This window comes from Aphelocoma coerulescens, chromosome 1 (genome assembly GCF_041296385.1).
Source record: "Aphelocoma coerulescens isolate FSJ_1873_10779 chromosome 1, UR_Acoe_1.0, whole genome shotgun sequence".
Lineage (NCBI taxonomy): Eukaryota > Metazoa > Chordata > Aves > Passeriformes > Corvidae > Aphelocoma > Aphelocoma coerulescens.
Window position 1 is genome coordinate 35,173,151 of NC_091013.1, and position 27,423 is coordinate 35,200,573.

The following is a 27,423-nucleotide window of genomic DNA, read 5'->3' on the forward strand; positions in this document are numbered from 1 at the left end:
AATGTCACTGAACTGATCCAAGACAATGAAATGCCAAAGGGCTTAGCTGCAGTTTCCTGTGGGCAATAGAGGGACAATAGGAAAGGGTGGTTCAAGCTTCTTTTATAGGCACTTGAAGTTAGATGCTGTGAAAACCTCCTCTGCATGCTACCAGGGTAAGCACTCATGGCAGGGCTTCAGGCCCTACCAAGACAGGCCTGGTTTCCATCAGTAACTTTGCTAATTTTACTGTATGCTGAAATTGATATTTTGAACCTAATGGTCAAACTTCTGTCAGAAATTACACCTATTCTTTCTAAAAGTATTGAAATTATGCTAGCTGGAGGGCATTCGTTCACACTCACCTGCTTTCATTTTTAATGGATGTTCCCAACCAAAGTAAATAAGGCCAAACCTGTTTTTTAAACAGATGACTGGTAAACCACAAAGCTGTAGCAGCTGAGGTGCCAGAAACCACTGCTTACACATGTATGTACTTTGTAGGATTTCAAAATGAGAGCATCTCTCTCAGAGGGCATGTTGTGAGAAGATGTGCCTTTGTCTCTGCTCTAGTACAATATACAATGTTAGATATGTCACTACACTTTTTTTTTTTGCACATCAAAAGATCCAAAGTAAATTGTGTGCTCTTCTGTATTCTACATCATAATACAGATAGACTGAAGTGAATCCTGTGCTCACAGAAGGTTATGCACATACAGTGTTACAAGACCATTATTTTGGACATAATTTATGAAAGGCTGTGGTACATACATTCAGGGAGGCACACACAGCCTAGCATGGTATTTCTTCCTTTTAAAAAAGCTCACAACTGAATGTTAATACTCTCTTAGCACAATACATTGCCTGCAAGACTGAGATTTTTTTCACCATGAAATTTTCTATTGATTTAAAAAGAACTTTATACTCTGAGACTCTTGAGTATCATCAGTGTGAAAAATGAAGGTAAAAGGCACAAGTAATGGGAAACTGTTCAGTCAGTAGTTGTCATGTTCTGTTCACCTTGGCAGCTCACCTGCATATGGCTGGGGGAAATCCTTTTTCCTCTACCACCACGCTTTTTCTTCTGTTTCTGCACCTTTTTTTTTCTCTTTATCTAATCTCATATTCTGCTATTCACTTTTACAGGAGCTCACAAATTAAGTAGGACTAAAAAAGTGTAGGATAATGTTCTTGAAACAAACTTGGTGCCCTCATATTTAATCTCAAATTACAGTCACAGAAGAAACTTGTGCTTTTATATAACTGCCTTTTTTCAGAAACCTCTCTCAAAGCAGAGCAGTCTGTCTTGACTCTCTCAGGAAGCTGCTGCTCCAGTTCTTGTTTCCAATCTTGACTACACCATTGCAGTAGCAGTTTCCAGACTTGATTAGAGAGTGTTTATTTACATTAGAGGGTGTAACATAAAATTATATTAAAATGGATGGTGATGGGGCCAAAGGACATTAAAATCATACCAACATTAACCTCCTGGAAGAGGGCAAAGCAATGCATGCTGGTCTAAAAACTCTACTATTCTAATTGCACCAAGTATGAAGAAACAGTGATTGCTCAGCAGTGTGAATACTGCCGTCGGGCTGATGACACCATTTGTGTCCTTCATGTGTTGTGCAGCCACAGAATCTTCTGGCATCATTTTACTGAAGTCTAAAGTAAATGTGATCAATCTTTCTCCCTTTTTAAAAGTAACACCACAAAGCTGATACAACATTTCTTGTTACATTACTTTTTATGGTATTGATAGGAAGCTGAGAATGTATTTGCATGATTACAAAACATCAAACACAAGTATAAGAGATCCAGACTGCTACTTAATCCATTTTTTCTAGGTCTTAACACAGAGAATGACATCTAATAAATTTCCTGTTATTCTGATTTTAACATTTGTGAATCCATGTTGTTCCAGCAAGGCTTGATATTCAGAGCCACTTCTCTCCTTTCCCTCTGTCTGCACAAGCATGTTCAAAGACTGCAGCAGAGCTGTGCTCCTGTTCTTCTTCTCATCATCCAACACCATTTCAGCCAGCAAAACTGCACACCCTGATTTAAAAACAAATGCATGCAACAGTTCTAATCCATTATCAGGCAAGAAAATTTCTGCTACCATATATAGGGGTGCAAACTACAAGACCTGGGTGATTTCCTTTATCGTTTATGGATTTACTGTGCTATTAAAGGACTAATGCACTATTAAATGAATAATCCACTCCTCTTAACAAACCCCAGGAAATTCCCTTTCACAGTATGGAGTGATCACTCACAAGTCAAGGCATGTCTCTGTTTTCAGGGGAAAAGGGGATGACTTCTGTAGACTTGTCATGAGGACTACAGAAAACAGTAAGACAGGAATAGAGTTGCATCTGGGATATACTGCTGCTTCACATTCATAATGAAATGATGCCAAGCAGAGAGAAGAGTGGATGGCATGCATTACAGAAGCAGAGGAGAAGTCAATGTTTCTGTTCAATACATTCTGTACATTATTCTGTAGGACCCAAGTTCTTTGTGGTGGGACTGACCTAAGGATGAAAGCAGAACTTAAATGATCTGATTTACACAGTCTTTTTCTCCATATTCACACCTGTGAGGGGAAAGGGAAGCCAAGACAGGGCTACTGACAAAACAAGCATTGCTATACATATTTGTCTTTTGGCCTTGCACCAACTCAGATCAAAGTAGCAGCAGTTCATGGTGATTTTAAGTGCTGCATAACATTCATATCTTTCTGACCTTTAAGACAATCTCTTCAGAGCCATTCCAACTTGTAAACCTCAGACATTTAATAATCATCAAAAAGTTTTAAAGTTTAACCCCCCTCATTCTTCATGTCAGGAAGATTTTCCTCAGTTATGTATATTGCTTAGAAAATCTTTTCAGTGTTAGACGATTAAATCCACTCCTTCTACCAGTCAGCAAAAGATATTCAGAGCAACTGGAAAACTCATTTTGTATATTAATAAGATGAGCTTATAATTCCCCAGGTGACCAGGCTGCATCAAATGATTGTAGAACAGCTGAGACTGAAACAGGCCACAGGAGATCTCTAGTCCAGCCTCCCACTCACAGCAGGGCAGCTCTACAATCAGCTCAGTTTCTTCAGGACTTCTCACATGGAAGCTTCCAAGGACAGAGATTCCACAACATCCCCTGGACCACCTACTCCAATGTTTAATTATCCCAAGAGTGCAAACCTGTGGTGCAGGACAACAGACACCATGCCCAAGGGACTAATGCTTAGTGTTGTACCTTAATGACAGAGTACATGAAGGCTGTGTGAGAGCCAGACACATTCTATTCAAGTTTTACAGTCAGAGACATAGTACTTAGGGGCACAGTTTTAAAGTCTGTGACAGTTACAGGTGTGCCAACTTTAGGATTTGATTGTTTCTGACTCAAACAGCTTAGAGCAGCATTATGAACTTTATGAATAACTGTGAGAGACATCTGATTGCAAGAACAAGTCTCTCTCAACATACAAACCTGTTAAGCTAATAGCAAGCTTCATGTCAATGTGGAAAAGAAACACTTCAAATTTATTCATTTGTTGAATATTTGGCCTTTTCTATTTTAAATGTCTGCACAGATGAGATCAGTCAAATTTCCATTCATAGAAAGCTTTTGCTAAGAATTAAAAACCCCACTATGATAAAGTCTTACATTTCCCTGATTTTTATACCTAAAATGCTCTGTAGTAAGTGTCTTTCTCCTGATGAGTTGAATCTGTGGCATTTTTTCTTTACCCATTAGTCAAGGAGCAAAGTAACTCCTGATAAAGTAACATCCGGGCAGATGGAACTCTTAACCTTCCTCCCTGACCCTCTCTAATTTGCTGAGGTCGGTGATTCAGTATTGGCACAGCCTCCTTCACACTGGTTTATTGGGACTATTGCTGTACAAGCGACAGGCAAGAAACTCACAACTGATAGAGAAGAAAGCTAGTTTGAAAGTGCAACCTTTATCTCCAGAGAGGCTTCCACTAAAAAGTACACTTTAAAAAGAAAATAATAAATTTCAATGAAGTATCAGGAGAGAAATAAACATTAGGAGAGGTAACATTAGTGACAAATTACTTGAAGCTACAGATAGGTTCTCCAATTAAAGACTGAAGCCTGAAGAAACATTTATTTTTTAATTTTCATACAAGGGTTCATACATAAATCCTAAAACTCATCTCAGTTAATGAGACAGAAAGCATATATGGCCATTCAACCATATTCAGAAAACCCCAGAAGTGATAGTACACAATATGAACAGTTCTCAGCTGGAACCTGTGCAGGTACATACTGTGGCTGGAGGTCAGAGGCTGCTGAAGTTCCTCTGTGATGTTATAGCTGTTGTAGGAACATGTTTGAGGTTTGTTCTGTTTTCACTTTTGCTTGTAGAAAAAGTGCTTAAAAAAGACTTTCCTTGAGATATTTTTGAGTAAAGTCCCACACAGTAGTAAAAAACAGGACTAACATCCCCAAATCAGGCAGATGGTACAATATTTAATATTATCTCATTTTTCATTTCTGATAAAAATGAGCAGTAACCACTGAATACACTGTAGAGCAAGAATGCTTTTTAAGGTCTGAGAAAAATAAGGTATTAATGTAGCTCAATACAAGCTGGCAGTTTTAACTTGACATGCTATACACAGCTAGGTCAAGTCTAAGTTTAATGCAGTCTGCAGAAGAACTGGACATTAAGGTGTTTCACATGCAGGAGTTTTGGCCTGCCCCAGACACTCTTTAAAATGCATAGAATTCACTCCTGCAGAAGCTGCACTCCAACTTGTATCCAAGGCCTGTAACAATTATGCTTCAGATAAAGGGCCAAAATGCTCCTAAACTGCCCATACAAGCTGCTTGATGATGGGTATATTGCACAAGGGGGTGAAAATTCAGCATCCCACATTGCTTCCGGGCACACTACAGTGACAGATTCTTCTTGAAGCACAGAACAACATCTAGTAAGTTTCCTGTAATCTTAATTTGTACATCTGTGAATCCATATTTCTCCAGTAGCTGTTTATATTCTGAGCCGCTTCTCTGCTTGCCTTCAGTCATACTGAGGGATTGTAGCACAGCTACAGAAGGGTGTGTCTTCTGTTCATCAAGCACAGTTTCTGCCACTAGCAAGGCATTTCCTGCATTTCCAAAACAACCAAAAGTGGTGCTGTTTAAGTATTTTTAGCTTTAACTTAAGTGTTTTGCTCAGAGACAGTTACAGAGGTCCCCTCAGACTGATTTTTAAATGGTCTTCAGTGGAAATCAGTGAAAGAAGTTTACTTTCAGTCATCTGCTCCTGGAAGCAATCATTTAATTGTTAAAAAGAAGGGAGAGTTTAGAGCAGTGTCTCTAGAAGTTCAGATCACTTCCTGCCTATGCTCTTAAACTGAACCTTGCTTTTATTTGAACCAAACAACTCCTGTAAGTATCTGTCATACCCCAGTCTTTGCAAAAGAAGATTAAGACAGTCATCCACAATTTTTTTTCATAATTCATAATCAGGATTATAGTTTATGGGCTAGGTCTTATTTTGCATGCTCTCTGCTGAAACAAACTTCAGAGCTACAGTTGGATTAAGGAATCAGATGATCTTAGTGGTCAGGCTTTTCTGCTTTTTGTATTCTTTGATCTTTAATACTGCCTGAATATGAGTCAGCAGTGTGCCCTGGCAGTCCAAAGGGACAACCCGTGTTCTGGGGTGCATCAAGCACAGGACAGGAAATCACTACACAGGCAATTGTCTCACTCTGCGCTGGTATTGCCTTGCCTTGAGTACTGTGTGTGGTTTCGGGCACCACAATATAAAAAAGACATTAGGCTATTAGAGACCATCCAAAGGAGGGCCACAAGGATGGTGAAGGGTCTTGAGGGGAAGCCTTAAAAGGAGCAGCTGAGGTCACTTGGTTTGTTCAGCTGGGAGGAGACTGAGGGGAGACCTCACTGTGGTCTTCAACATCCTCACGAGGGGTAATGGAGCGTCAAGTACTGATCTCTTCACTCTTGTGACCAGTGACAGGACTCAAGGAAACAGCATGAAGCTGAGTCAGGGGAGCTTTAGGTCGGATATCAGGAAAAAGCTTTTCACCCAGAGGATGGTTGGGCACCGGAACAGGCTTCCCTGGGAAGTGATCACAGCACCAAGGCTGTCTGAGTTCAAGGGGTGTTTGGACAATGTTCTCAGGCACATGGTGTGACCCTTGGGGTATCCTGCATAGGGACAGCAGTTGAACTTGAGGATCCTGATGGGTCCCTTTCAACTCAGTGTATTATTTGATTCTGTGTGCAGTTTTGCCTGCCTCACTGTATGTGACCAAGATGTTGAAGGGCCATGAGGACAACATTCATGAGGTGCAGCTGAGGTCCCCTGATCTGTTCAGACTGGAGAACAGAAGGCTGAGGTGTGACCTCATCACCATCTACAACTTCCTCAAAGGGAGCAGTAGCAGGGGAGGTGCTGTCTCTGGTGAACCAGTGATGGGACACAAAGAAATGGAATGAAGCTGCATTAGGGAAAGTTCAGACTGGCCATTTGAAAAAGGTTCTTCACCCAGAGGGTGGTTGGCACTGGAACAGGCTCCCCAGGGATGTGGTCACAGCACCAAACCTGCCAGAGTTCAAGAAGCATCTGGATGACATTCTTAGTCATATGAACTAGTTCTGGTTAGTCCTTCAAGAAGCAAGGAGTTTGACCTGAGTATCCTTATGGGTCACTTCCAACTTGAGATACTCCGATGATTCTATGATTCAAATGTAGTAGAAAGTCAAAGAGGCTACATATTTCTCCTGGTACGTGTGCATAAAGTGGTACAGAATTTCAGCCAGTTTACCATATTCTGGACACTACTGAGATAGCAAACCACAGCACAACAAACTGCTGCTTCTTGATTAATCCAAAGGAGCTTTAGTTAGGCTAATTTTATGTACAGAAATAAGCACATGCTTAGTTAATTGATTATACAGGGCTTCGTAAGACTGGGCATGGCAGAGATTGGGGAGATGATACAGCTGTATGTGAAGCCTGCAACGATAGTAAAAGCTTAACATACATAGTTTTATTTGCAGCTTTGTTTCCTTCTTTTTCTTAGTAGGTATTATCATAATGCAAACCTAGACATTCAAGCGAAGGCTACTACGATTGAACAGAAGAATATCGTACGTTCATATTAAAAAAGCATTACTCAGTACTCATTAAAGGTACATTAACATGCACCTTTCATCACAAAAAAAACATACCTGGTCTGCAAACAGCTGATACCTTGCTTAATAGCACATGTATCTTTTCATCAGGCCAGTCATGAAGAACACGAGAAAGGATGTAAAGATCTGCTTCTGGAAGATTATCCTTGAAGAAGTCACCTGTTGGAAAACAGAGTACATTCCTACAGAAACCACAGAGCACAGACTACAAAAACAAGGCACTCAGCAGAGTAAAAAAGTAACAAGAATGAACAGGTACAGGTATGCCCTGATTTGCAGGCAAGGAAAGTGTAGTTAAAGAGCAGATCACAGGCAAGAATTCTGTTACAAAAACAGAGAGCAAGCCTAAAGCAGGGAAGGAGAAGTTCTTTGTAGTCACCACATTAAACTTGTCTAGAAATGAAATGCCTCAGACAAGCACATGCAGCCTCTGCTCCCAGTGGTATTCAAAAAAATTACAAATTCATACTTATTTAGCCACATTCTCCAACCATTTTTTATCCCCACCAACTGAAAAATACAATGTCCCCATTTAGCATGGCTGAACCTACATTGCCTTGTACTAAGATATATTTGGAACAGCAGCAAAAGAGCCTGTTCTGTGCTCAAGGATAACAGAAATCAGACAAAAGATCATGTGCTACATTTACCTGATACAAATGTCACTGGAGCAGTGTGTTGTCCTGAAGGCTGAAAGTAAGAGGTGTTTGCAATGACTTCTGGAAGGTCAAATACTGTGACCTTAAGATTTGGGTATACTTGTACTAATTCACGAGCCAGAGCTCCAGTGCAACCTGTTAAAAATTTAAAGAAGTCAAATCAAGTATCTTCTCCCAGAATTTACAGACATTTTTGGGACAAGGCTGTATGTAACATTAAAATAAAGACATCCAATCAGAACAAGAGGTAGACAGTCAGCTCCACAACTAACATGGGCAACAGGACTTCCTAATTGATAGAGCAAGGTTTTAAAGCTTGTGGAATGCAGGTATGACTCCTTGCTGACACAGAACTGCTAATGTGACCTTTGATATTGGTACCTCAGGCTTTTTTTTGGGAGTATCAAAATGTAAATGAAAAGACAAAGACTTCTACTTGTTGAAGAAGAGCACCTCTAACTGTTTAGCATTTACAAAGCAGTGATACATGGAATTTGACAAACACTCTCCAGCATAGTAAAGATTGTGAAGTTTTGGAGTCTCTGCACAAGCGGCAATGCTTGTACTGGTATGGGCTTAATTCCTCTGACATGCTGTCAACCTCCCCAGGCACTAAATAAAGTGTGCTTCCTTCAGTGGATCTTTCCCTAGGTAATAACATTCCCTCTCGCAGCTCCAAGCACAGAACAAAAAAGGAATGCTAAAAATAAGAGGTTTTTTAGGTATATCATTGGTCTTCAACATTTTGGTGGACATCTTAGATATTAATAACTGCAACAATACACAAAACAAACCCACTAGAAAAGAATCCAAACTTTTGTTCTAGCAGTGCAGTGTTTCAAGTTTGACACCCCAGTAGTGGCGGTTCACTACTTTCATTACTTTTGAAAATCCTGGATATGCTGTAGTGGAGAGCAACTCTCCTAAGGAGAGCAACAAAACTGCTGAAAATGGCACTCCCAGCCCAGTGCTGTATCACCTGAGCCACAAACTCTCTTCTGCCTTGAATTGTGTAACTGATTGAGACAAACATTCACTTATCTTAAACCTTTCATATACCATTTAGATAACTCCACTTTCAATTAGCTGCACTGTTCTTTTATTCTAACATTGCAATATCAGAAAAAATAAGAGTAGATAATATTACTGCACTTCTAGTAAAAAATATATATCTATCTTTTAAATAATAAAATGTGGAACTGAAATCAAGCTTTTCCCTTTAATTTGCATAGAAGTTCAGTTACAAGCCATACCTCCTAAATCACAAGCAGATTTAAACTGTGAAAGATCAAACGCTGTAGCCACATCTCTTGCTGTCAGGTGAGCAATGCTGTGCATGGCACCCATAAAACGTTGCTTTGCCTCCTGGCTGTGATAATAGTCCTAAAAAGGGGGAAAAACAGAGTAATTGATGTTTATTTTCATTAATCAACTAAAACTATGTACAACCAAGGATGTAGGTGAATGTGGTGAACATAAGAATTCCCAAAATGAACAGGTCTTTTAAAAGTGCCACTGACTATTTGCTCATCCAAATCCTTTGCTGTAGTGATAAGCAGATTTTTGCATCCCCTCAAGAATTCTGATCACAGACATCTTGAAATGATAGATTTAGGAGACAAAGAAAAACAAGAGTGTTCCTTCTTGATATCCTCACAAATTGCTTTCATTTCATTCAAACATTTATTCTCCCATGATGGGAAAATAACTAGATAAGTGGACCATACCATAAATCAGAAACATTAAAGATCATGTTGTTTTTTCTGATTAGGGAAGAAGCAAGCATTCGGTACCAGAAGCTCAGGCCTACACCTTTTCAAGGATACATACACACAAATCCCTTTACGTTTCACTTTTATACAGATTTCACCAGTTACGGCTGGCTTTGACTATCATGAAGTGGAAATATCTCCAGGCTGTGATGCACACAGTACCACAGACAGGCCATATATTCTGCTCAGACATACCATCCTGTACACATGGAGCCCAGGTCCAAACTGGACACAAGCATCACCCAAGCAAAGTTGATAACCCAGATGTTTAACATAGGATGAGATTCAGTTCATGTACATTAAACCACTTAATTTGTACGTAAATTTAGGCATCTACTGCAACACCTATCCTGAAGCAAAGTACCTCAACTCCCTTTAAAGACTCTTTGAATGATTTCCAAAGGTGTTTCTGTCCTCCAGGTAATTTAAGTACTAACATGAGGCTAGCAGAACTTTTAAGTCTCCAGAAGTCCTTAATTCATTCCATTGACTATACATGATGGATGTAGGCATCTCCTTCAGGAGAAAGCCTTCATTACCATCTTGAAGTTAAATACAAATTAAGGACCTCAGGATGTAGTCTGAAGTACAGTTTAAGCCAGCAGTGCTGTCAGAGATGAAGTCCTGACATATTCTCCTGCTCACACTACCAGCTCTCTGCTTACACAGGTACAAATATTTATGCCTCTCAACCTGCTTCACCAGATGGGTAATCGACAAGTTAGGCTAGTTATAACCCTAAGTGATTCTCCAGTCTGATCACATCCACCTGGGCCAGCACTGGGAAAGGAATGCCACAGATTGAAACAGATGGCAGAAGGATTACGATTTTATCAGCAATAGATATCAGCTTGAAGCTTATACAAAACTACAAAGCTTCATAAGGAGGTTAGATCGCTTCTCCACTGCATCAACACAAACCAGCTTTGACTATACAGCACAGCCTAAACTGGATGCACATCAGTATCAACAGACTGGCATCCAATATGGAAGGAGTGCATGTGTGGTAAGGTACTAACTGGTATTACAAAAAGGGCACAAATGTAAACTAAACAGGCCCAGAGGTTGTTCTGAGAGTGTGTCAGTGGGATGGGAACACTTCATCTGGAGAACTTCTCTCAGCACTTGAATTTCCCAATATATTCTGTGATTGTTCCACTACTTCTACTCCACTACATAGCCTAAAGTTGAAGGGAATGGAAGCCTGGGATTGGTGAGTTACATTGTATTTCTACCATTTCTGAGACTGACAAACTTTGAGCTCTGTCCCCATTTGCCCGTAGGTCAGTTCTGGGCTCCTCACAGCTGCTTCAGATACTAGTAAGTTTATATTACCTTAAACAGATCATCTGCTTTCTTTCCAAAGGCTCGATGATTCTGCCTGCTCCCTTCTTTGACAGCAGATTCCAAGTTTGTGAAGAGAGGCCAAAGATGATCATTAGAATGGATAATGTAGCCATGAAGTGAGTATTTACCATCTGAGGCCAGGTAGGTATTTGCTGAGTCTGTATTACTGTAACCTTATGGAAAGAAAACAATTGTAACCAGTTTTGTTTCAGTTCTTTACAACTGTTGTTTAAAATCTGAAGGCATATTTTCCTGCATAAATAGCTAGTAAATCCTGATCTTATAATCTAGTAGTACAAATTTTGCAGAAAAAGTAATTAATTCTAGAAGTCTTGTCGTTCTTAAAAGAGTAAGTACTTAGTTTATAAAAAGAGTTTAGATGCTGGAAAATATAGATACACACTGATTTATTATTTTTATTTTAAACCAGAGTATCTCAGATACCTAATATTCAAGGGACAGTATTAGAAGTTCCTCATTCTTGACTGTATTTTTGTTTGGATTATGGCTTCTTCCCTCAATTCAAGCTTTCTCCACTATGTTTAGGGCCTTTACAGTTGTCTTGTCCTCTAACAGAGTTAAAAAGACTCCTTTACTTCCTTTTCTTGGCACTTCACCATTTCAAGTCTTACTATGTAAAACATGCACTTGGAAACTTAGAAATACATAGTGTGGACTGAAAAACTTAATTGTAATACTGACTCCCTCACTTACATACACCTTCAAGGACTGTTCCAGTTAGGAGCACTAAAATTTAAGTTGTCCATGAAGAGGGACACATTGCAGAACTCTCCTTATTAAAAGCCTGATCATCTGTTGAAGACTGACTGTACTGCTGCAGTGGGGAATGGAATTTGACAATTATTTTAGCAAGAAACATAGAATCACTTCAATGGAAAAGCCTCTAAGATTATCAAGTACAACCTTTAACCCAGCACTGTTAAGTCTACCACTTAACCAGGTTCCCAAGTACCACATCTACACATCTTTTAAATACCTCCAGGGACGGTGACTCAGCCACTTCCCTGGGCAGCCTGTTCCAATGCTTGACAATCTTTTCAGGGAAGAAATTTTTCCTAATATTCAATCTAAATCTCCCCTGGCATAGCTTGAGGCTGTTTCCTCTTACCCTGCTGTTTGTTACTTGTAAAAAGAAACTGTCTCCCACCTGGCTACAGCGCCCTTACATGTAGTTGTAGAGAACAATAAGGTCTCCTCTGACCCTCAGCTCCCTCAGCCACTCCTCATCAGACTCTTCATCAGCTCCATTACCCTTCTCTGGACATGCTGCAGCACCTCAGTGTCTTTCTTGTCAAGAGAGGCCCAGAACTGAACTCAGGATTCAAGGTGAGGCCTCACCAGTGCTGAATACAGGGGCACAGTCACTGCCCTGGTCCCGCTGGCCACACTACTGCCAATGTAAGCCAGGATACCATCAGCCTTCTTGGCTACCTGGGCACACACTGGCTGACGTTCAGTTGCTGTCAACCAACACCCCCAGGTCCTTTTCCACTGGGCAGCCTTCCAGCCACTTTTCCACCAGCCTGTAATGCTGCATGGGGGTGTTGTGATTCAAGTGCAGATGACACATCTGAGCTGTTACACTGCTTGCTGTCTGTGCAACCTTTTCTTAGCAATTTGGTCAGTATTATGTCCAGAGAGCAAAAACAATCTAAAGTTTCCATAAAGGAGACCTGAATGTGTTCATTACATAAAGCCTGCCCCCATATGAAACAATTCTAGCTACTAATAACAAAAGCAAAGGAATAACAATCCATTCCCCTCTTCCCCAAATCCAAGTTACCCACAATATCAAGTCAGAACCTGTGACCTTAAAAGCATCTCTTCCAGTCCTGCCTGTCTTTCAGTACCACATGCAGTTGCAGGGAGGATACATTAATCACCTTGTGGTGTTTTCTCCAGTAATCCAAGAGAAGCACATGCATCAAGGAGTCTTTCAGTTCCACATACAGAGGTTCCAACATCATTTGCAATATCCACAGCCTTCATTGGACCTTTATCTTTCAGATGATCAAATATCTTCAGCTTAGAGGCTACAAACAGAGCCTATGTGTAGGTAAGAAATTGTTATCATGATGCATTTAAAAGACTGCCATCAAAAAAACAGAACTATACTGTTTACCTAGAATTATTCTACACAACTACTGTTAAATTACTGCAACGCAGTTTCATGAACCTCCTCAAAATTGCTCCCTTCCTTCTCAGAGGGTTTCAGTATCTTGGCCAAGTAACAGAACTTTTAGTAACAGTGTTTGGGAGAGAAGGGAACTCACAGTATTCTGGAATGCAGCCTACAAATTTTGTATGAAGACCCATTTCTTTATTCAGCTATTTAGCACTTCCCCATCTATATAACTGTTTGACCTTATGGAACATTCTTAAGCATATGAACCAAGACCAAAAGATCAAATTAAATTTTATTTACCCAACACGTAAGGAACTCAAAGCTCTCACTAAGATAGTGTAACAGCTTCAGTTGCTAAAATACAGGTCTTTATTATATTAAAATTAAGGAAAAGCCCAAAAAATATTAAGAACAAAAAGAATAAAACTTCCCAGGACTTTACTCCTGGCACACCTTAACAGGACGTGTACACATGGAATGGGGATGAGAGAACAGCTAGTGCCTCATGGTGAAAAAATGCTCATGGGCAATGGCAGTCTTAAGTTGAAAACCTTAGCTGAACTTTTTTTTAAAAGATATGCTAACTAAACCAGAGAGTAAAGTTAATGAGATGTGGTAATATATATCTCTCCATGCAAAATTAATTTGCAATTTCTGTATTCTGAAGTAGGTAAAATACCTAAACCCAAAGAACTTATGGAGAGCACAACAATGGAGGCAAATGCAGCAATCACAGAATCCATTTCTTTACAACTGCAAGCAACTATAATGAAATTTAAAACCAAAGGTAATCAAGGGAAGAAGGGCCTTGACATTCTGCTTAATAAAATCAAAGGGAAATAACTTTGAGAGGTAGGTCTGCTACTGTGTGTCTATATATTCTATCATCTTCACCTCTTTTTACAGTTTCCTTTGTTACTCTAATAAGAACATATAGCTGGGATTTATTATAATTCAGGCTTTCACAATACTGAGCCAATTACATCTAGTTTGCAACCAGATGGCTTCTGAGACCTGCCCAGTCTTTAGACTGATACCAACTGTAAACTATTAGAACAAGAAAAAGAAGGTGAGAAGATAGGGCAGAAAGCTTGGCTGACCTACCATTCAGTAATTCTCAGGTAAAAAAAAAAAAAAAAAAAAAAAAAGAAGAAGAAGAAGAAAAAATGTCAAAGATCTGAGTACAGATCAGACTATGCAAATTTGGAACATAGTAAACTTCAAAGTTTTTTAACTTGAAAGGATTTAATCCTGTTCCCCTCCTGTTCTGCAACAGAGCTGTTCAGAGTAAAATAGGTAGCAACATCTTCGCCTGCAGGAGATTCTAGTCTGCTTTATAAAGTTCTTGAAGCAATATTCAAGAATCAAAGTGAAAAAAACTTGAGAGCTTTTGTGGAAATAAATGCTTTTGTTTGCTCAAACCTATTCCACAAATGGAAAGATGAGTTTTGTCACATCACAATACATTGCTACTGGTAATTTTACCAAGACCCATGATGAAGGCCAAAAAAAAAAAACCCGACTAGTTCAACACACCATTCAGTACTTTATACTATGACTTTATACTGGGGTAGTGGGAAAGCAAAGCTCCTCCTTTTATTTCCAGCCTCCACTGTCTTTCACTGCACAAAATGGAATTCAGCATCACATCACTGTAAACAGTATAAGTAAGTAATGTACAACCACATGCTGATGATTTTCCATATTTATTTTTATTTGAATTGAAGAAATGCTAAGCATCATCTCACCCATTCAAATACACTGCTCCCTATGGATAAACAAGCAGTTCACAAATGCAGCAACCTCAAAGCCACTTTATACCAAACCTCTCAGGATAGCTTTGCATGCCTGCAAGCAGCACATGCCTGCAAGCAGCACGCCCACAGATCTACACCACATGATCACACTACAGTCTTCCTTCAGAGCTGAGCACAACTCTCCACTGTTTCAGCAAAACTATTGTTCACTGTCTGGTGGGCCTCCCTCCATTCACCTTAAAGCTGTCATATCTTTATTTCCAAGTTTGCATTTCACTGCCATTTTAGCACTTTTATTCACTTCTTCCTAAAACACAACTAACTTGATGAAGACCAGTGATCTATTAGAATGATCACTGTTCATTTCTTCTTCACTATTGTCCTTGTTACACTGGAACTATGAGTAGAAAATCTGGGAGTACTTAAAATGTCCAGCTATGCATTTCTCATCATGCTTGGCTGATACACAGAGCATGTGACCTTGTTTGTGAGCTGTTATTAGTATGCCTCCATCAGATACAGCATGGATATTATCAGTTAAACACACATGGAACATGAAACAGGTTATTAAAAAATATTATTCTTAAGAGGCAATAAAAAATTAATATCTTCCACAGAATTCTAATGTAAAGCATTAGAAGTTAGAAAGGAAATATAATATATACAATTTTTGTCACAGTTTTAAGTCAGGTGAGTTAACCACATTAAATGCTTTCTCTGCAGAGTAAATTCCAGCTTGGTTGTACCCTTCTGATCAGAAAAAAAAAAAATCTCCAACTTCTTTTCCCTCTCAACTCAAGAGAAAAAATTATCAAATAGGTAACTGACACTTCATAGAACACATAAAAACAAATACAAAAAAACCAAACCCAACAATGCTTGCACTGCACCAGAGGCTGCAGCTATCTTAGATTCTCCAGAACTTCGGTGGTCCTTTTTTACTAATTATTAATATATTCTTTCCCCAGCTCAAGTATTTCACATAGCTGGTACACACTGGAGTACAGTGAAACAAATGTATCAGGTTACAATGTAACAAGTAGTTTTATATTTTCTTCCCTTACCTTTGAAGCTCTAAAACCATCCATCAGCTCTAGAATTTTGGATGGAAGTTTTGCTGCACTCTGTGACACTCCATTCTGATTTTCCAAAGGCACTGTAAAACCAGTTCTGACACCAGAACTGTTTTCAGAAGCGTAAACAGCTTCTGAGGAATGCATCCCACTGCTGTCCAACTTACTAGCACCTTTCTGCTTTGTGAAATTTGAAGATTCACTTTCTCCATCACTTTGGTTCTCAAAAGTGTCCACAGAAGGGATAGAGTCGTACTTTTTACGTTGTACATTATGTTTAGAGGGTGGATAGTACAATTCTGCTAGCTTTTTGCAGAAGTGATTCAGAGGAAATCCCACCACATTCAAGAAGTCTCCATGGACATACTCAACTAACATTCCACCAAGGGCTTGGATACCATATCCACCAGCCTTGTCCCTGGGGAAGAGAAAGCAAAAACAACATCGATCTAATTAAGGTTAAGGGTGGAGGTATTACAGAACACTAATAATCCACCAGTACTGCAGAGGCTGGAATAAAAACTAGTGTACCTAAGTTAGAAGCAGATTAAATCTACTAGCTAGGCTCAACACTTCAATTTGTAAATCCCAAGATAAATATAAGGATCAGTATTTCCACTAAGGATGACTAGCCAAAGGTCTTGATGCTTCAGTCAGGGCAAGTGTTGCAGTCACCTAAGCAGCAGGTGACTGCAGTCAGAGTGCGTTGTCATAGGGTACCCAGCATTTGCCAAGTCATGGCTACCAAAAAGGTAACAGTAAGTGTCACCAAGACCAACACTGCCACTGGGTCACCAGATGCATACTGACCCTCACCCAATTCCACAAGAGGCTGAAAAGCCATTAGGAATGTCAGGTCCCAAAGGAGCTCAACAAAGATGACCCCTTAGAATTCAAATGATTGTAGAATGTGTCTTGCAGACCTCAGTCACAGGAATACCTGAAATGAGGATTGGGAAGACAGCATTTTCTCAGGAAAGAGCAACCTATTCAAACAAGATCCACTACTCCATTTAGCCCTATCCATCTCATGTGCAACCGCCAAGATGGAAGCAGAGTTGTGGTTCACAACACTGTGCTCTTAGATGTCATGGTAATACTGGTAATTTGACACAATGGGCATGATTATGCACATTCCACAGACTGGAATGGAAATACATACAAGTCAGATAAGCTGCAGTAGACCCAACAATTTTACTGTTCTCATACAAGGAACAAGGCAGTTAAAAGTATGTTTCCTCATAACAACAGAATCTGAAAGCTACGTCAGCAAGCTTAAAAACCAAAGGTCAGTCAGTCTCAGATCCATTAACTTAAGGTAGCATGGAATTATGCAAACTTATGCATGAGAAAGAAGGTTACTACACAAAAAAATATTGCTAATTTTTTAACCTTAGATTTGATCAGGAACAGCTCTTTATTTTTAGTACTTATCTCTGGATCCCATTTCTAATAGCATCCTAAAACAAACAGAGGAATTGGTGTCCCAACAAGTAGGATTTTCTGAATTGCTATAAATTGGGGAATAGAGATTTTCCTTTAATCTTGCATTGTATGCACTACCTTATAACTTTGTCATTGTTTAAATTATTACTTCTTTTTTAACATTCTTATGACTTACAGCAACTAAATTAGGATTATTTTAATGACTAAAATGTCTTCTCATTTTTAAATGAAGTTGCAGTCATTTTGGTATACGCTTACAGGGAGGCAAAAAACATTAGGACCATCAAAAGCAGGAGTATCATACTCCCAGCAAGAACATTAATACAACTGGCCACATGTTTATTTTTCTACAACACTTTATGTTCTGGGATTGGATCTTGAAGAAAATAGTTACAGTCTACATTTTGTTACTTCCCAGTGAAGTCTGAAACTGTAGAGCTCTAGGCTCTGTCATCACCTTCTTCCCAGACTGCAGCAGAGTCCTTTGGTTTCACTGCCATCAGATGAGAGCTACTAAAACCACATAGGATATTCAGGCTAGAAGCTGTAAGCAGAGAGAGAAAGTTGTTCATAAGGGAAAGACTACAAAATAAAAAGCTGGGTCAAAGAGGCTGGCAGAAACTAAGTCTACTCGTTATACAAGCCCAAAACAGTTAGGATTACTGTGGTACAGCCTTCTTTCTACAGATAGACAGAAAAGAAGAAAGAGACACTGCCTGCAAGCAGAAAACCCTTGATTAGAAAGAGGAACAAGAATAAAACAAGAAGCAAAACATCTTTCTGCAGCCAAAATTTAAGGGTTTTTATAGCCTCATCAAAGACTACCTTGAGACAGAAATTTCCCCGCCTTTTTTTACCCATACTTTAGGTCAGCTATGTATTTCTAGTATTAGTCTGTCACCAGTGATTGACTTAAATATTATATGCCAATTTTCTTCTTGCTAGAAAAAGAACTCAATCTAATCCTCAACAGCATTAGTAATTTTTCTTTTATTTTTTCATGTGATCATTAAGTCTTATATTATTTCAGAAAATTATTTCGCCATTTACTTGGCTTTTTTTAAAGTAAGAAATGGTCACTTGACTGCAATACAGTGTTTAGAAAAACCTGTATGCATATAGGTGTGTAACCTGTATGAATGGCCATGGAGGAGGGAACAAAAACAACCAACCAAAAAAAAGTGCTGTGAAATACTTCTTACTGCTTTGCAAAATTTATAGGACACTGTGTTTGGTAGCTCCTTTGCAAAGTCAGAACAAGTGCTTCCTATCCTCAGGACTACATAAACAAAGATCAATTGGCTTCTGCCTAAGAGAGTAATGAAATACATTCTCTGAACCTTTGGTCCCTGAGAAACCCTTGATGTCACACAGCCTGTTTAGCAGAATGAACAGAATGACCCAGCACTGCTCATGAGCCGTTTTGCTGCAGCAAAGCACTGCTAAAGCATATTTGCTCCCAGAGAAAGTACTCAGAATATTCCAAAATGATTTTCAATCTGACATTCTTCCTAAAAATCCATGGTAATTTCTCCTTCAAACTGAAACTTTATGACCCACTAAATCTAAGCATCACACTAATTAGCATAGTAAACATCACCTTCCAAAAACCTACTTAGGAATTTGTTTCAAGCTGTAGTCTTGCCAAAACATTCTCTCCATATAATCCAATTTAATATCAGTCTATTCAATAAGCTGTGAACCTTACATGTTCACGAAGTATGCCTCATTTACAGATAAGCATTGAAGTATGTCCAAAGTCTACACTGGTTTCTCTTTCCCTAGTAAAACATGACTTTATTGTTTTATAGCACAAATGAGTTTAAAAACCACAACAATTTATATTCTTACATGGCCAGAATTGAAGCTACAGAGACAAAAGTTCATATCAGATCACTTGATATGCAGTCCACAGTCCTAACTATGCCTTCACAAGGCTTCAGCTAACACAAAAGAAAGACAAAGTCCTTTTTTCCCTTGTTGTCTCAAATAAGTACTTTTTCTTCTATATATATATTTTTAGCAATCTAGTAAACTTCATCTTAGGAGTAGTAATAAGGCATTTTGTTCTCATCCTATTTCTTCCATGGAATCACTGTTGTCTGGTATATTGCCTTTGTAAATGTTGCCGATATAGGTCAGTAATCTTATCACCAGTGTAGCAGGTACACATAAGCTAAAGGACAATTTTGGCATAGGAACACACAAACTGTTTTCACTTATCACAAGGAAAAGTGAAAATTAAGCTGGTGTTCCTTGCATCAGAGCAGTGATTCTGATAGACTAAATACACTGAGTTCTAGCTTCTTCCAATACAGTTCCACGAGGCCCTGATTATCCCACACTCACTCTTTTCACCTGTTTATAATGAAAACTATACCTTGTCTCAGGCATCAAAGACCCCTGAATGCCTCTGCTAACAGAGAAATAATTGTATACTGCACAAGCACTTGCTCTAATCCAGAATATTTCAAGACTTCACTTTACAGATTCATTAGGGTTCTAAAAAGGTAGCTCACTTTCACTGAAGAAATGACAGCTTCACACAAGAACAAAAGAATAGTGACCTTGCATCACCCATGCTATCATTTATCATACACACAGAGCAAAATGTCACAGAACACAGGACAATGTTTTACACTGGTGGCTTAATGTACCCTAAGGCCTATTCTCAAGTGTTGTGTGGTGGCATCAGGGTCTTACTTACATTGGCTCCCCGCTATGAATGTACTCCCATAAGAGCTCTTCAGACAGCTCAGAAAATTTTACTTTAGTCTCTTCATAGAAATCAGTGATGTCCATCTCTAGCTGATTGTCTACAGAAAGGAAGAGGCCTTATCAGAAACAGGAATTGTGGCTTAGAGAGCATAACATCTAAGTTTTATTTCTTAATCATTTAAAAATTTTGCTTGAGAAAAATTAAATATATTACACAGATGTATGAAATGACTAATAATGTTCTTTAGGTACAGTGGACTCAACTTTCCCAAGACAGTAAAAGTTTGCATTTTGAACCTCTGCCATCCTGTCTCAGGGCTAACACACTGCTCTTCCTGTGTGGAAGATATTCTTAAATTAACAATGCTTACACAAAGCTATTTATGGGTGCTGGCACACACATCCAGCAGTGAGTACAAAGAAGGCTATAATCACCCTTCCAACTTTATGACTGTTGTCGAAGAAGTCTTAACAACACATCAGAGTTCAACATGTATCTGTCATAAAAGTGGGAACGTGCAGCTGCACCTGCACTTCAGACTTAGGTATCCAGCAGTCCCATCAGGAACCATCACTCATCTTTATATCATCTCTCAAGAGATGACAAGATTATTTCAGACTTCTGTAGCTGGAAGTGGCTGAGGGAAGGTGCAGTAAAGTACTGCACACCTGGGTATGGACCCTGCTGCACGTGGTACACTGCGACCCTGCTGTCACTGCAGACAGAGGCTTTCCCAAAACATGTTCAAAAGGTAACAGCCTTGCACAAATGAGTGTGCACATTACAGATTAGCAGCTCTCTCTACTCTTTTCTATAAACACCAAGGTCAGCATCTCCTGTTACCACAGTTCTGGTAGCAGTGGAAATGCTTGAGGAGGAGTAAGAAATACCTAAAGTACAGACCAAGGGAAGAATGCTAACCAACTTCTGATGGTGGCAGTGTGAAAAAAAAAACAGCCAAACATTTAATGACCCAGATGAAATAAGAAAATCAGTGCATATGGAGGCAGATTACCATGTCTTTCAGTATTGATAAAAAGTTCTAATCAGCTCAAAATGGAAATTTCATCTTTAACAAGTTAAAAAACACATTGTAACAATAAACTGCACTAAAAATGTATTCTACAAAACTTCTTCAATCAATTGCATGTCTTGGGGAATATGCAGACTAAAAGTATTTTTATTCATCTGACTGTAATGCAGTTCAAATTTGTAAACTTCAAATGAGATGTGCTGTTATAGCATCACTGCTACAGTTGAGTGCACTTAACCTTCTTCCTAGAGTAAACAGCTGAAGGCGTTATTTACATTGCTGGGTTGCTCACAGGACTCCCTTGGTAACGTGTTTTATTTCTTTTGCAGCAGCTCTCCCTCTACTGTACTAGCAGTACCACATCATTAACTTTAATTCTCTTTTACAAGAGTTAAGAAAAATCATTCCAGAAAAGAGTAAAACCTGTTAATTTGTCTACAGAAAGACTTTGTCCAGTGAAATGTCACAGAAATGATCCCTGCAAAAGCTCTACTATAAAGACTGTTGACACAATTATCAGACGATGCCCCTCAAACACTCCTCAACTTATATTAATGGTACCGTTTACATAAAAACCACTCACTTTCTCAATAAACTATCTGATAAAGAACATTGGTGTATTGCTCCCTACAGCCTCTTAACAGTCTGAGACATTAAGCCTCACCTGGTGTAAACACAACACAGAATAAAGTTGATATGGATCACATTCAGCTCAGTCTCACAGTCTGTAGTACCTTACTTGAACTTAATTTAGAATATTCCACAACTTACACTGGCCTTTCGATTAGTCTCGTAGCTTTCAGAGACAGTATTTCTAAACTCCATTGTATTTTGTCACTTTCCTTCCTGTGTGAAAACTGAATAGAGGAAGAAGGTTTGCTTTAGTGGGGAGTCTTTAAGTTATATTTTGATAAGGTAATTCCTGAGGAGAAAACCAATTCAGATTGTATATGAAACATCTTCATCCTGTTTCTTTACCTGTACAAGCTATCACGGGAGAAATTTTTAATACAAATATTGAGTTGCAATAAAATTACGTGTACCTTTACTGTGGCAGTGTATAATAGCCACTCCTGTGAAAACACTGTGCTCTTTCCCATTCAACCTGTCAGGGAAAAAAATATCCATTAAGCAACAGTCTTATTAAATGTTCTACATGATTATAATGCTACAGCCTGAGAAGCAGATCATTACATTAATATATCATTCAATGAATCTGACATGTGCCCCAAACAAATACATTTTATTTCAATATCAGTGAAAAGACATTGTCAAAACAAACAAAAAAATAACCACATAAAAAAAAACCACTATCAAAAGCTGCAGTCATTTCAAGTCTCCAAAATACCATTTGTATAAAAGTAGTCCATGGTATCAGCTCAATCACTGTACATCAGGAAAGTGACTATTCCAAAAGCATTAGAAAAGGCCAGGTGGCATAAACGCTACTGTTACGACCATCTTCACTGAAAGCTGGTAATAAATGCTAGGTGATGCAACTCAGACTAAACATGTAATAGGGAACTAGAGCATATGTTCTCCTTTCATCCAGACTGGCCCCCAGAGATCCCATGGCAAGCTAGAGTGTAGAGGAAGAGCCCAAATTTCCTTGTCCCTGGCTCTCTCTTGTAGTGGCTCTGGAGTGCCACGCTGTGGCCAATTAGTTCTGAGGACTTTATTATCTGCAGTGTAAGCAGTAGATGTATAATAGCAAGGCAATGTGAATCTTTGAAGAGACTATTTAAAGAATAGCCTCAAAGATTAGCCAAGATATGTTTGGATGTGATCAGAAGCATCTCACATGCTCTGTTCCCCACAAGATTCCACACTGAATTGTAAGATGAAACACTGAAAATTTTCATTTGACACTTGGGATAGATGCAAAGTTGCATCATTTTGTCTGCATTTTTCCCCGGAGTTCTAAAAAGCTAAATATTAAATGCATTTCATATCCCTAATTAAGAGATTGACCTACTAAACTTACAACAAACAAAACAAAACCCAAAAAAATTTGCATGTATCCCTTCTGTGGAACCCTTTTGAGAATCTAGGTGATGGAGAAATTGAATCTTCAGATTTCATCTCTTACTTAAAACTACAGACCTTGACAGCATCCTGTAGGCATCTTGCTTATCGACTGGTTTCTCCAGGATCTGCTCATCCACAGACTAAAACAGAACAACAGAGTGAGTGTGCTGCTTTTTCTTACTTTTGAGTCAGAGTATTACAGGATTGAGGTCATAAATGATGTTTAAACCATGCTTTCAGCCAGGGCTTCAAACTTGAGTTTATTGAGTAGAGCAAGAACCACAGACACTTTGGTAGAACAGGTAATTTAGTGTCAAGTACAGGAGTACCACACTCTACTCTCCAGTGACTGCAGCTCTCAAACAAAAGAATAATTCAACTTTTTCTGTCCTTAACAGGTCACTGTCTCTGTGAAGATGTCAGGTATAGTGACCTCCTATAAGGCACAACACTGAACAGTTCCCATGATCTGGACTTCTTGACAGGCAAATCACCTGAGAATTTCCATTACATATAAGATGATCCAAGGCAATACTTAGAGCAGTATTAGTATCCCCAAAACCAGTAGCAAGGCTTCTAGCTCTCAAGATTTCAAAAATTATCTTGTTGGGGAAAAAAAACCCTAAAAGCCACAGCCACAGCCACAAACCCCAAAAGATGTAATATAATGCAGATATAACTTCAATGAAGGCAGCTTTCAAACTTTAAACCCAAAGATACAAGTATTTCCTACGCTCATCATAAATTAAAGTAGTGCTAAATAACTGAAGACTTCTTACCACAATAGTGTCTGCTCCTATGACAATATCAGGTGTTCTCAGGTGTTTCTGCAAAGGCATGAAGAAAAAGGCATTTGTGAGAAGATGCAAAGAGAACAAAACCTTTTCAGGTAAGAAAATAGCGGTTTACTAGTTTAGAAGTAGGGCTCTACACTGACCTGAAAACAAGACACTGTTTCTCCTTTTGCACTGTTTCCAAAATAGTAATCATTTACATCACCATAAAAGTGAGGCTTGAGCAAACCATTCTCAAACCACAAATTTGCCCAAATATATTACTGATGAATAAATGCATCCAGGAAAAAGTGTATTCTCAAAACTCCATCTGGTCTTCAAGGTAGCAAACAATTCTTTTAAAGGAAGTGCCTAATGTTTGGAGGCCAGAGAATACAGCCCTCTAGGATCATTCTTCCAAGCAAAATTTTACTGAAAAATAAACCCCATTTTTTTAGCTACACTTCACTTTTTTTCTCTTGAAAGGGAACGTACACAGTCTGTTTTCTGGATATGAGAGGTAGTGGCATGTAAAATTCCTTGTAGACTTTTCTTGACTTTAAACTGTACCTGTCCTTATAGCTAAGTTTTTATTTACTTTCATATTATAAAGTACATAACTCTTACTTAACACAGCATGACATGAAACCTGTCTGCAAGTGTGACTACCATAATACAACATTTATAGGGAGGCTACTCTTCTAGAGAAAGACTGTTGATGTGCTTTAAATTGTTTAATGATGCCTGGAGTTAATTCTTGTAATTCCTGTATGAAGAAGCAGTTTGAAATCCACTGAACTAGCATTATCACCAGCACAGTGTTTTGCAATGAAAGCCCAAAGTAAGTCATTTAGTGAGGGTGGGTTTAAAATCCACTCTCCAATGTTGTACCATTGTCCAGAAAGTAGTTGACAGAATCCTGGGTAACGATTTACATTGGAGATCATGCAATATTTGCTTTGAAGAATGGTGACATCTGGCAACACTGCTCATTTAAAGTGTTCAACATTCTTTTTATGCCACTAGTATAGGATCAATCAAACATACCCCTCTCTTTCAGAGCTTTGTTACTAAGAAATTATTACGGTCCATTTTGTGAGATTTAATCAGCTAGACTTTTAAATAGGTTCTGGTAGCAAAGAGCCTTATGTGCTCCAACAATGATCACAGCCAAGGGCGTAAGTCAAATACCACTGAGAGTGTAAGTTGCATCACTGGTTTGGATAAAATCACATCAAGTTTTCCCTTCTTAAAATTAAAAAGAAAAATTCTGGTTTAAAACATTCTGGGCAAAGCAATAGTAATTCTTTTTCTGCTTTCCTCCAGTACCCCTATACTCACAGTTTCTGAGTTATTCTTGTCACTTGTTCAGTGAAAGATACAGCAAAACACTGCAATCACATCAGTGTTTTTCCATGGAGTCTGTCTCTACAATCAATAAATACCTAGAATGAGGTCAGCCATATACCTGACTGTTCAAAGAACTATGGAATATATATCCCACACAAGACTAGGTATGATGCTGACAAAAGATGCAGGCCACTTCAGTTTGTGGAAAGCCTGAATTGCAGGCATGAGACTTTTGATTAGGCAATTTCAAGACACTGTCTTTCACAAATGACAGGAAAGCATTCATTAGTCTGCAGTGGAGAGAAAGGACTCAGGGATCACTTAAACAGTGCAAACAAATTAAGTCACAGTAAAATGCATCACCTAAAGCCAAAAAGCTCATTGCTATAATTGTAACTTACTACATGCATTCTGTTTGCTACTTCAAGAGCTTTCTGTTTTGCTGTTTCCACAGCATACTCATAAGGGGCTGTAAATGATGACTTTTCAAGTGTCTCCTTAAACCAGGATGGAACCACCTCAAAACGCAGGCCCTGTAACACAGGAAAGTGATGCAGTCAATCTGACCTCGTTATTAAACATTGCTCCCAAGGCATATTAAACAAGTAGAAAGTTTGACATCTGCTTTTTCCACTTTAACACACCTCCCCCCAAACACACACAGGAAAAAAACCCCCAGTGCTCCGATCAGTGTTTAGTGCATACATACACTTTACAAGCAATCTAAAACAAAATCAGACAGAACTTCAAAACAGGTGTGTGTATTTGATTCTACCCTTATTTATTAGAACCTAATCATCACGTCATTATTCTCGTCATACAAAAACTAACAGTATAAACTTACACACTTCAGAAACAAAAGATTATACTGCTGGATTTTTTTTATTGAATCCATCCATAACACTTTACTGCAACAGTGCAAATTCTGACAGGAGCTTTACTGCACTTTATGTGCCTTTATACATATGATAAACAGAAAACAAAACCGGTCAGTTTCTGATTGGTTTTGTCAAAAGAAACCCCAACTATTCTTCCAGCTTTTTGCCTCTAGGTTACACTTGTACATTTACTACACCCAGCAGGCAGGCTGTGTTTCTAATAACTTAGTGCATGACTGAACCTCTGTGCTTCTCCACACATCTGTATTTTTAAGTTATTCCTTCCACTTAAGCTCAATTTATCAGTTGGATTATTAAGAATGGTAATACTAAGCAACCTAAGCTGGGCAGGTAATACCCAAGTACTAATCAAAAGCCTCCCGCAGCCCGCCCGGTGAGGCTGACACGCTCCTCCGCAGGAGCTGAACGGCCTGACTGACAGGTTACGGCCTCCTTTGCTCTCCTCTAGCGCATTTCAGAAAGGAGGCATCTCCTTCATGCCGCCCGCTCCCCTCCCGCTGGTCTCATGGGGCGGGCTGGCCGGGAGGCGTCGGGCCCCGCAGGCCCGGGCCGGCACTGGCAGCCGCCGCTGCCCACAGTCCCCGGCCCGTGCGAGGCGAGCGGCTGCCGGCCGCACTCACCACGTTGGTGAGGATCTCCTGCCGGCGCGGCGAGGCGCTGGCCAGCACCACCCGCTTGCTGACCAGCTTCCCCAGCACCGGGTTCAACGCCATGGCGGCGGCGGCCGGTCCTCAGCCTCTGCTCCGCGCTGCTCGGAGGCGGGGAGGAGGCGGCGGCCTTATGAGGCGGCGGGGCCGCGGGGCGGAGCCGGGCCGGGGAGGGAATGGAGAACTTCGGGGCCGTAGCCCTGGCGGCACGGGGCGTAAGCCTGTGCGGAAAGTGGATCAGTAGTCGTTGCGCCGTGGTAAGAAGGGCTGCAGCTGTGCCGGTCATCAGCTGCGCACCAGCTGACGGCAGGCTTGAAACACAGAATCAGACTGGAAAAGGCTTCTGAGATCGAGTCCAAGTTATGACTGAGCACCACCATGTCAATAGACCATGGCATTGAGTGCCACGTCCAGCCTTTCCTTAACTACGTCAAGGGATGGTGACTCCACCACCTCCCTGGGCATTCCATTCCAGTGTCCAGTCACCCTGCCTGTCCAACCTAAACCTCTGGCACAGCGTGAGGCCATTTCCTCTTGTCCTGTCGCTGGTTGCCTGGGAGAAGAGGCCGACCCCCATCTGGCTACAG

At 39.7% G+C, this 27,423-nt stretch overlaps 1 protein-coding gene across 2 annotated transcripts; it reads right to left on the reverse strand.

Moving 5' to 3' along the window:
• Nucleotides 1–1,710: 1,710 nt before the first annotated feature.
• Nucleotides 1,711–26,937, reverse strand: ASMTL (acetylserotonin O-methyltransferase like). 2 transcript variants are annotated; one of them, XM_069007011.1, is made up of 13 exons: nt 26,810–26,937; nt 25,692–25,823; nt 23,947–23,994; nt 23,243–23,307; nt 22,183–22,244; nt 20,095–20,203; nt 15,933–16,359; nt 12,870–13,032; nt 10,954–11,138; nt 9,100–9,229; nt 7,838–7,981; nt 7,224–7,346; nt 1,711–2,040 (listed from the first exon to the last, which is right to left on the reverse strand). In XM_069007011.1, the coding sequence occupies exons 1-13, from the start codon at nt 26,900–26,902 to the stop codon at nt 1,826–1,828; spliced, it is 1,896 nt and encodes a 631-aa protein (XP_068863112.1). In that variant the 5' UTR covers nt 26,903–26,937; the 3' UTR covers nt 1,711–1,825. The 2 variants fall into 2 exon arrangements, with proteins under 2 accessions (XP_068863112.1, XP_068863102.1); XM_069007001.1 differs by lacking the exon at nt 1,711–2,040 and adding an exon at nt 4,096–5,128.
• Nucleotides 26,938–27,423: the final 486 nt, after the last annotated feature.

Bases quoted from the DNA above. Each gene is read 5' to 3' on its own strand.
- ASMTL (XM_069007001.1), bottom strand. From the start codon at position 26,902: ATGGCGTTGAACCCGGTGCTGGGGAAGCTGGTCAGCAAGCGGGTGGTG. The intron at 16,360-20,094 runs GTAAGTAAGACC...TCTCTTCCCCAG, and splicing joins ATTCATAGCGGGGAGCCAAT to GGACAAGGCTGGTGGATATG. The intron at 7,982-9,099 runs GTATGGCTTGTA...AATTTTTAACAG, and splicing joins ATCTGCTTGTGATTTAGGAG to GTTGCACTGGAGCTCTGGCT.